Source organism: Manihot esculenta, chromosome 16 (genome assembly GCF_001659605.2).
Source record: "Manihot esculenta cultivar AM560-2 chromosome 16, M.esculenta_v8, whole genome shotgun sequence".
NCBI classification, from domain to species: Eukaryota; Viridiplantae; Streptophyta; class Magnoliopsida; order Malpighiales; family Euphorbiaceae; genus Manihot; species Manihot esculenta.
Genome location: NC_035176.2, coordinates 22,626,584 through 22,637,429, shown reverse-complemented (window position 1 = coordinate 22,637,429; position 10,846 = coordinate 22,626,584). Strand labels below are relative to the sequence as shown.

Here is a 10,846-nt window from a genome sequence, read left to right as displayed (position 1 = left end):
TCAAATATTATTAGTTAAAATTTTTGATAAAATCTAATCAGTCTTATACCAATATATGTATGTATGAAATAGCAATTGGGATTTTCCTAAGTTTCAAAAATCTTTGAGTTTGTAGAAGTTGGACATGAATTTGCATGGATTTGTGTCATTTGAATTTCTTGCATTAAATTATCACAAATTAGCATTCAAATTTGCTTGCTTTTAATTTGTCCTAAAACTAAATTCACATTGAACGAAGACGAAAGAGAAGAAGAGGATAAAGGACAGACCTAGTGACAGAGAGGAATGCAAAGGCCAATACAGTGGAAGATGAATTGTTAATTAATATTTTAATAATAAAATAATTTTATTTTCTATTTTAATATATTGCACAGTATGAAAAATGAATATGAAGTGAAATTAAATATAATATATTTGAATACTTTCATTATATTGTAAATCTAATATATTTATTAGGTATTTTACTCTTCTTTTAGATCAAATAAACAAAAATCTCCAAATATTTCTTTTTTTTTTTTTAATTTTATCCTTTTTTTAAATTTTACTAATTTTAATCTAACTTATTAATATTTATTAATATTGATAACAATTTTCTAATTTAATTAATAAGGAAATATACATATAAATCTTATAATATAACTATATAGCACATGAAAATATTTCTTTTACGCAATCGAAATATTAATAAGCATAAGAATTATTTTTTAAAAAAATTAATTATTTAATAATAAGAAATTTTTAATAGAGGAAAAATATGCAAAACGCAATATAGCTTATTATTTTTCGTATGGATATAGATGTAATTAATGAAATTTCTAAAGTTATAATTAATAATAAATAAAATAACATTAAATTTTCAACTTAATCAAATCTCAATTGATCAAATAATAATGAAAAAAAATAGAAAAAATTCAAAAATTTGTACCTATATAAATATAGGTGTAATCGTTGAATTCCACGTCGGTTCGATTGTGAAAGGGGTAACTATCTCTTTATTGGACCATCTGCACTCCTCCTCTTGAATTGGCTTTTGGATGAGTTAGGCCTGACTCAAATTTTATATGATATCAGAATCTTAGGTCTTTCATAAATATGTCACACACCAGTAAAAATTCTGAACGTGAAGGGATATATCACTAGTCCACTGTGATATTAATATTTTTTATATAATGACAATAAAAAAGAAAAAGAAAGGACAAAGGGAGTTGACAACATAACCTTGTAATTCATCAAATGGGATTAATCCTTTTCTTGTTAAACTGAAGTATATATTCTTTGGAAAGATTTTGGTGCCACTCTTTTGATAGGATTGCCTCCATTCCGTCCAAAGTTTATATTCGATCTTTTTTTTTTTTCTTTAAATTTTAGAAATTCTCATTCTTGAGATAGCGTTTGAATAAACAACAAAAGAATTTCCTTTCCTTCTTGTCAATATTGCCTAAAGCTTGAGGTCAAAAAAAAAAAAAAAAAAACAATTGGTGGGTTCTGAAGGCTAGTTGATGAATTTGTGAGCTCTGAAAATGTCGTCTAAACCGCATCATCGGGCAATTCCAAAAGAAGTGGAAATACAGAAGGTTAGAATCCGTATAGCTCTTTCATTCCATAATCGGCACTTAACATTTCCTTGTGTGCGCTTGCTATACATATATTTTAAAAAAAATTATTATTTATCTTTTTCGTTTAATTTTAAAAAATAAATTAAAATATTTTTAATATTTAAAAAGTCTATTAATTAATTTTTCATTAATTTTTCTATATTTTTTTTGTACTTACTATAGTTATTCATAATAATTAAATTTATTTTTAAATTTTTTTCATATATTATTATAATATATTAACTTTAAATAGGCTGATTAAATTTAGTATTTTATTGTTATATCACCAAATTATTATGGCTTTGATCTCTATTCATAGAGTTAATTTATATTTTTTAATATGTATAATTAATTTGTTTGTCCCAATAACAAAATTGGACTGCATTTTATAAAAATAAAATAAAAAATTTATTATATACTTATAAAAAATAGAAATCCATTGAAAACAACATAATATTTTAAGCCTCATATGATTAAAAAAAAGCATTCAATACTTTCATTATGTATTCAAAATTTCATTAAAAAATTATTATCTCAAAAAAAATTTTAAATAATTAATAAATTATTACATTATTTTTAATTAATTAAATTAAAAAATAATACTTCATTATTATTTAACTATATTTTTTCTTATTATTTTGAGAAAGATTTAGAGCCGATCGAGAGCGGGAGAGAAATCAACAGAAGAGGAAAGATTTGGTTTTCCTTTATTTTTTATTTTAATATAATTTTAATTTATAAATATATTTTTATTATATAAAATAAAAATTTTATTATAAAAATAAACTATTAGTTCATGATAATTTGATTGTAAATGAATATATTTAAATTAAAAATTTTAAGAACTTATTTATTACTCTGAGAAATTTCCTATAGGTGTATTTCAACTTTATATATTTTATTGCATGGAAATGATAATAAAATTTAAGAATTGCATTTAATATAAAATTAATTTTATGGAAGAAAAAATTTAATAATTATTAAATTAAATGTTCCTATAAAATTTATAAATCGAATCAATCAAAATATATATAATAAATATATAAATTAAAATGTATATAATAAATATATGAATTTAAATACCATGCTATCCTTATATATTTACGGGGATGGTCGTAAAAAGAATAATTAAGTTAATTTGGAATGTGTTATAATATTAGTCTGGTGGTAAGTGCATTTGAATAAATCTGAGAGATATCAAGTTTTATTTTTTAATTTTCGGTCTCCATTTCAAAAAACAATTAATGCGGAATAAATTTAAATATACAAAATTTATAACAATTAAATATAAATTAGTTATATTATTAATAATTTATAAAAAAATAGAAAAAATATAAAATAAATTTGATTTATTATTAATCGTACATAAAATTTTAGTAATTGAGCTCTATATATATTTTTTTAATTTTTTTAATTTATAAAAATTCAAAATATAATCAATAAATATTTAGAGAGAAATATATATGATTAATTTTTATTTTTTTGTAAATTATTAATAGTATGAATAATTTAGATTTAATTATTTTGATTTTTATAATTTTATGTCTCGAATAATTTATGATTTTAGTTTAATTATTTAATGGAGTAATTTCAATTAATACCGAGCTATATATATATATATATATATTTAGTTTTGATTAATAAATTTCATGAATGTAGGATCCTCTCAAGTGGGTGCTTAGACCAAGGGCACTTAACATCGCATGGGGAAATGACTCTCGCAATTGGGAGATGCCTAAAGCCGGGTGAGAACATAAATTTAATTTTATTTGTCTATGGTTTTTGTATAATACAATGAAATATTTCATGAATGAATTGGGTAACAGAAACTTATATTTAAAATGATAATAGTTATAAATAAACATTTTTTTTGGAAATTTCTGATTATAACAATGTGTTATGTAATTCTTTCTTCAAGAATTTCTCTTCATACAATATTTATGAATTAAAAATTAACACATTGTGCACTCACAGACTTAATTTAGTGGTAAGTGTATTTGAGAAAATTTGAGAGTTTTCGAGTTTTATTCTCCAAATTCCTAATCTTCATTTAAAAGAAAAAAAAAAGAAATTAACACATTGTATGTTATAATTTTTTACAATGCAATCAATTTGATTATTATTTTAATTCGATTATTCTAAATTAAATAAATAACTTATTAAATTATCATATTGGTATAATATTAAAATGATGTATTTGAAGATAAATTATAATTTTTAAATAAAATTTTTTAAAATGATAGAAAAAAACTGAATTCAACTCTTATAAAATTTTTTATTCCAAATAAAGAGTAAATGAATTTATAATGCTTGCAATTGCAGGGAGAAAGATCCAGCAAAGTTATGGATGGTGTCTTGGTTTGAAGTAACAGGCACAATCAAGGATACAAATATAGTGAAGGGCAAGAGCTTTGAGATTAGCTTTAAAGTAGACATGGAAGAAGCTTTTGAATGGACAGATCTTCCAGTGTTTATGATGGCAAAGCTTGGGAAGCAAGGAAAATGCAAGTGGGAAAAGGTTCCCTTAAGCGATGGACAAGAAGAAGCTCCTGTGATTAATATGCTTATTCAAGTTGAAGATGACAATCATGAACACACTCTTTACTTTGGCTTATATGAAATCTGGAGTGCCAAATGTAAAGTTGGTATGAAAATTCATCATGTTGAAGTTACATCCAAATAGATTTAATGTTAGTTATATGCTCTAATGTCAATCGGTATTTAGCTATTAGGTTTCATGTATTTTTAAGTATTTAATATATTAATAAAAGATTTTTATTTATTTGTCATGTTTATTTAATTGAATTTTGAGTAAAGATAAAATCTATAAAATAACATTAATATGTAAAAAGAAAATAATGTGGTTATAATTAATTGTTAATTTCTATTGCATTTAAGTAATATTTCTAAATATTTCAGTTAATGTTCTTATCATTATTTAATAATAATTAGAGCCGTAGAAACTAGTATATAAAAACAACCGATCTCATAAGTCGATATATGAGATATATATCTAGAACTAATATGTAATTGCTTATTTTATAAATAAGTACACTGAATTGACCTGTCTGAGAATTTCATATGAAAAATAATATGTATCTATGGATTATTCAAGTGATTAATCTTATATAAGAACTTTTATATTTTGATTCATTTTACATATTGTTAAGTTCATAATTAATAAATGGGAATGAATTGGATATATATAGTAAAAACAGTATGAAGTGTTTATATAATTGAGATAGAACTTATCACCCTAAATTAATTAAAAAATGTTCCATTTGTTCTCTTTTAACAATTATAATGAAATTCTTGTGTAAGATGAAATAAAACTAGTAAATTAAATTTGAAATTTCATTGCATAAGTCAATGACTATTGTAAAGATAATTAATATGATTTAAGATAACAGACACACTTCATACATTAATTATTAAATCGAGACATTAATAATAAAAAAATATTAATTACACTGAGAAATTAAGTATTGAAACATTAAGTTAAATCGCTATTGACATTTTAAATATTTGGATGGTCTTGGCATATTACTGAATAATATTTTTGACTCTTAAATTAATTAGTTAATTATATTTTTTATCAAAATATTTAAAATTTAATGGATCACACATAAATAATAATATGAGAAAATAAAATGAAAAGTCAAATCAAGTAAAATTTAATTGCATATAAATTGTATAATTTAGTTTCTTTAGCTTTATGTATTTTTATTTTATAAATATAATTGGATAATGTGGGTGGATGTTGTATTTCACTAATTTATGATAATAAATAATCGGCCAATTAATTGAAAATAGCCTAATATTTATATCATTTTATATTTTAATTTAAATATTTAAATTTTAAATAAATTGACCACCACTTTAATTTTTTGTATAATAAAATTTACAGTTAAGAATCAGTATAGGAGCCATAGATTTTATGCTAGTTCTTCAAGAACAAGAGTTATAATTTTTAAGTAATATTTTATTAGACTTAATTTCTTATGGACCTAAAGCATCAATAAAAAATTCAACAAGCAAAATAAATTGATATCATCATTTCTATTTTAAGTTTATAATGGATCAAATTTAAACAAAATATTTGTCTCTCTGGCTAGTATAAGCATACCTCTATAATGTGAATTTTTATTTTCTTCTGGGCTTATATAAATATTTATCCCAATTAATCTTCTTGATAAAATAATAGTTTAAGTAGACACACCGATGATCAGACCAAATTTAAACCCATTTATCATGTTGTTATTAATATTAATTTACACATTTTTTATCTAATTCTATGGTTTTGATCTTTTGTAGAAACGGTGTAAAAAGATAATTTGGTGAAAATGCTCTTAAAACTGCCTAAAAGAAGATCTCACAAACATTATTTGCTCAAACCAAGTTGTAGCTGAAGTGAAGACAAATAATGAAAGTACAATCAACAGAGTAATTTGAAATTCAAATTTCAAATCTTTGAGAAGTCTTTTCCTTATTAAAAATGTGAAGACACCTCAGTATTCAATTCAGCCTATTCAGGAAGCTAAATCTCAAGAAAATGTATTTGCCTCCCAAGAATTTAAAATTAAAAATTCAAAAGTCTCTAAGCCACCGGTTCTTCCTCTTTCTTCTTCTCTTTCTTTTATTTTGTGTTTTATTTCAGCCATGAGTGGCTGAAACCTCTTTTTCTAGTTGAAAATTAGGTGAAACTTTAGTTGTTTTATGGATTGGAATATTTGAACATATATTGTTTATCTTTTGTTTATCAATATTTATGCAATTTCATGCTTAATTTCATTGTTGCTATGTTGTTTAAATCAATAGGGCCCATTGATTCTTGATTGCAAAGTAATAATTTGTTAGTTTGGATAATTTTAAGTCCGTAATTGCTTGAATTATTCAAACACAAGTAACTCTTGGTGTAAAAACTAAGGAAATTGCATAATCTAGCAATATCACCATACGTTTGGATAGCTAAAATTAGGTCTCTCTATTTCTTAATGCAATTGACCGTTGTTAGATGCCAAAAACCCAAGGACGTTCCTTAGCAACTTGTTGATTAGTAATTAATTAGAGAACGTTCCCTAATTGATTTATACTTAAGGAGGGATATGGTGGTGAGAAACGTCTTCCACCTCCATAACTAATTTATTGAATCAAATAAATGAATTTTTTGTCCATGATCAATTTCAACAACTAAAGTGGATCCAATTCTTCAACTAGCGCTTTTCTCATTATTGAATTTATTTACTTTATTATTTTCTTTACTTTATAATTTGTAATAATTAATTTTTATAATTTTAATATTTATAATAATTTAGTTTCATTAATTAAGTTGATCTCTTTAAACTTACTATTAAACAATGATAAATTTAATAAAATAACTATTTTATGAGTAAAATAAAAACTCTATGTACTAAATTTCTTAATATTATAAAAATATAGACGGGTTCTGCCAAATTTCAAAGATTATACTCTTGATGGTTGGTGTTTTCTAACAGTAATCACACGCTCTCTCCTCATTGTTACTAAACCTCATGAATATTTAATACTTATTGTTTATGAACATAAAATTATAAAATAGTAGATAAATGTGATAACAATTAGATTTTCAATATTAACTATAAACAAAGTCGGGAAAAAAAATAATTTTAAGTTTGACTTATAGAATTAAAATTTAAAAAAAAAAAAATTTGGCTCTTCATAGGATATAAACAAATCTAGCCGAACTGAATTTAAAGAGTTTAAGTTTGACTATTAAATTTTTTTAAGTTTGAGCCGAATTCAAAATTTAATCATTTCGTATTCGAACTAAGCATTAATAAATTTAAGTTTGATTTTTTAGCAAATAAGTTCAAACCAGTCGAAATTTTATGAAATTTAATCTCATATAGTTTATGAATAGTTTAATTTATTTTTATGTATAATAAATTTTAATTTAAAATTAAATAATTTTAATTATATATATATATATATATATATATATATATATATATATATATATATATATATATATAAATAAATAAGTAAACTTGTGAACAACGACCCTTTAAATTTTAATGATTCGAATATTATAAGTTTTAAGAGTGTAATTAAATTATAAATAACTAAATTTTAGAAAATTTAAATTTTACTCATAAAAATATATGTAGAGTTGAGTTTATTTTTCTAATAATATTAATCTCAACATACTTAACAAAACTGTTCACGACTCTATTTACGAAACTACTCATAAATTTAAAAATGAACTGAACTCACAAGTATTAACGACCTGAATACTATAAAATTTAAATTTGGCTCGTTTACTAAATAAACTTAAAAATAAATTTAAGCTTATCTCATTTAAAAATTAAGTCGAATTCGATCATATTTTTATCGAGTTAAATTTTAAATAATTTAAAAATAATTTGATTTATTTAAACCTCTCAAAATTTATATATTTAAAGTAAATTGGCAAATGCAAAAAAAGTTTGACTTATTTTTTTAATTAAAGAAGAACCAAACAAACAAAGTAGAAGTAGAAGAAAGCGGATTCGCAGCCGGCCCATCCATGAAGTATATATTCTTTTCTTGCTCATAGATGATATAGGCCACTTACTTTTAATATTCTTTGGAGAATAGCTATATCCCTACGGATTCACTTTAATAAAGATTAAAGAGACATTCTTTTGATAAGATTTGAGTCCATTTACTGGATTAATTTGCCGGCCAGGTTTATATTCTATCCTTGCCTTTAAGTGAATTTCCTCTCCATTTTTCTCAGTTTAAATCAAATATTTTATAAAAATTTAATTTAATTATTTTTTATTAATTTTTTATTTAATTTTTTTTAGAAAAAACAATTTATTGTAATTTGAAATCTTATTTAAAAGTGATACTGTATCAAGTAATATGAATTCAAATATATGGGTTATGTATAGATCAAAATTACTGTACATTGTTCTAAATTTACAAATAAAAAAAATTTTAATCAATATCGTTTGGTTAAAATGATATAAAAAAAATATGCTGAAAGATGAACAGTCTTTTAAAATTTTTTAAAAATTAAAAAGTGAATTTTTAATAGTCAAAATAGTCTATTTATAATGAAAAAAAAAATTTAATATATAAAATTATAACAATATTTAAAAAAAAATAATTAAAATATAAAATTTATTTTTTAAACAATTGAATTTTTATATCAAATTTTATAATAAATTTACAGTTTTTATCACACTTTTAAAAATTGTGTGTCTCAAATTTTTTTTTTAACAAAATTATTATAAATTTTTATCAAAAATTAAAAGTAAAAATTAAATCTGATTTAAATTTAGGTTAAATTTCAATTTAGTTGCTTGAAGTCGTAAACCGACTCTAATTCTCGTATAGACAAATATCACATCACAGAAGGAATAACAATCGTAATCTATTTGAGAGTCCTGTTGGCATCCATATTCTCGAAAGACCTTTCATAATTATCAAATGCAATAATTTACAATTATTTACTTTTAAAATCCTTTCTGACTTGGACATGATAGTGACTCTAACGGTCAATTATCCACTCTCATAAAAAAAAAATAAAATTATATATTTAAATTATTTTTGTTGTAAAATGAATAATTCCGTACAAAGCGTACCTCTACCTTTTCTTATTTTTATAAATTCTCATTTCTTGAAAAGCTTCTGAATTAACAACAAAGGAAATTCCTTCCTTCTTGTCAATATTGTCTAAAGGGGGCAGAAAATATAGAAATTTGGTGGAGCTTTGTGAGATCTACATCTCTCTTCATTCCTTCAAGGCTATTTGATCTTTTTTTTTTCCCTCTCAAGATGTCAATTAGACCACATCATGAGGCAGTTCCAGCAGAATTGGAAATGCAGAAGGTTAGAATGCTTAACTATCTCTTTGATTATGTGGCTATTTGATTCTTAACAAGTGCTCTTTGATTATCTTCTCTGTCTCAATAAGAAGAGCACATTCTATAACTGTTAGCATGCATTTCCTTTTCCTCTTTTCATATTTCGAAACTTAAATTTCATTATTTTATGAAAAATAATTTTTATTTTTATTTTTATTTTTACTTTTTTTGCATTTTTTGATGGTTGAGTCATTCTGAAAATGAGTTTGGGAATTTAGTTTATCAAATTTGGTAAATGCAGGATCCAGTCATGAGTTGGGTGCTTAAACCAAGAGCACTTAACATCGTTTGGGGAAATGACCCTCGCTATTGGAAGATGCCTGTCGGGTGAGAACATAAAAACTTTTTCCCAAATTTTTTATGGAAAAAGTATCGTGATTTAGTAACGGATATGCAGATCTGTTACTAATAATGATAGTGAAAAAATATTTAAAACTTAACCTATGAAAAGTTAGATAAACTTGCTCTCAAAAACTTAAGGCTTGCACTTTGCAGGAAGGAAGATCCAGCAGAGTTACTGCAGGTGTGTTGGCTTGAAGTAACAGGCTCAATCAACGATCCACAGATGGTGAAAGGGAAGACCTATGAGATAAGCTTTGAGGTAGAGATGAAAGAAGATGCTTTTGGGTGGAATGGGAGTTCAGTTTTTATGTTGGCAAAGGCTGGAAAGAGAGGAACATACAAAGGGCAAAAGATTACCTTATCAGACAATAAGGATGGCAACAGAAAAAGAATTACGATTGACAAGCGTTTTGAAGTTCAAAATGATAATCATGACAACACTCTTTATTTCGGCTTATACGAAGTGTGGTCTGGCAGATGGAAGGGAGGTTTGCTAATTTATCAGGCTAAAGTTAGCCAGACAAGTTCAAACCACAATTAAAATCTTGTATATTTCCCTATGCTATAATTGTAATGGAATAATTTGGCCAGGTGGAAATTGTATTTCACCAAAAAAGGATGCAAATCTTATCAATAATGTACTTGGTGATGCTTTAATTTGTAATGATTTAACGCTTGAGAGCATTATTTTGGTTGATGAGTTTTTTAAATTACACTTAAGTTTGCACCATTATTTAATTTTAATTATTTGGACTAAATTAATTAAAGGATTGGGCCACATGATTAATTAGACAATGTTAAATGCAACAATCAAATATTTCCTGTAGAGTTCAAGAGACAGTTACTTGGATTAAGCTGCAAGAGAAGGGATTTATTTCTTGCTAGTAACGAAGCTTCAAAAAGTGAAGGTGAGTTGAGTCAAAGATGCAACCGATTTTCGTTATGACAAAATGGATAATTCAAATTCAAGAAAATGGAGAACTTACATAATTTCATGGAAGACTTGGTCCTAAGATT

At 23.9% G+C, this 10,846-nt stretch overlaps 2 protein-coding genes across 3 annotated transcripts; both read left to right on the top strand.

Annotated features, from left to right (window-relative positions):
* The first annotated feature begins 1,385 nt into the window (after positions 1 to 1,385).
* Positions 1,386 to 4,377, top strand: LOC110604150 (protein PHLOEM PROTEIN 2-LIKE A9). Its single transcript, XM_021742265.2, has 3 exons — positions 1,386 to 1,574; positions 3,255 to 3,340; positions 3,918 to 4,377. The coding sequence occupies exons 1-3, from the start codon at positions 1,521 to 1,523 to the stop codon at positions 4,276 to 4,278; spliced, it is 501 nt and encodes a 166-aa protein (XP_021597957.1). The 5' UTR covers positions 1,386 to 1,520; the 3' UTR covers positions 4,279 to 4,377.
* Positions 4,378 to 9,247: 4,870 nt separating this feature from the next.
* LOC110603172 (protein PHLOEM PROTEIN 2-LIKE A9) lies at positions 9,248 to 10,526 on the top strand. Of its 2 annotated transcripts, XM_021740870.2 has the most exons (3): positions 9,248 to 9,452; positions 9,729 to 9,814; positions 9,983 to 10,526. In XM_021740870.2, the coding sequence occupies exons 1-3, from the start codon at positions 9,399 to 9,401 to the stop codon at positions 10,368 to 10,370; spliced, it is 528 nt and encodes a 175-aa protein (XP_021596562.1). In that variant the 5' UTR covers positions 9,248 to 9,398; the 3' UTR covers positions 10,371 to 10,526. The 2 variants fall into 2 exon arrangements, with proteins under 2 accessions (XP_021596562.1, XP_043807634.1); XM_043951699.1 differs by lacking the exon at positions 9,729 to 9,814 and having other exon boundaries at positions 9,256 to 9,452.
* Positions 10,527 to 10,846: the final 320 nt, after the last annotated feature.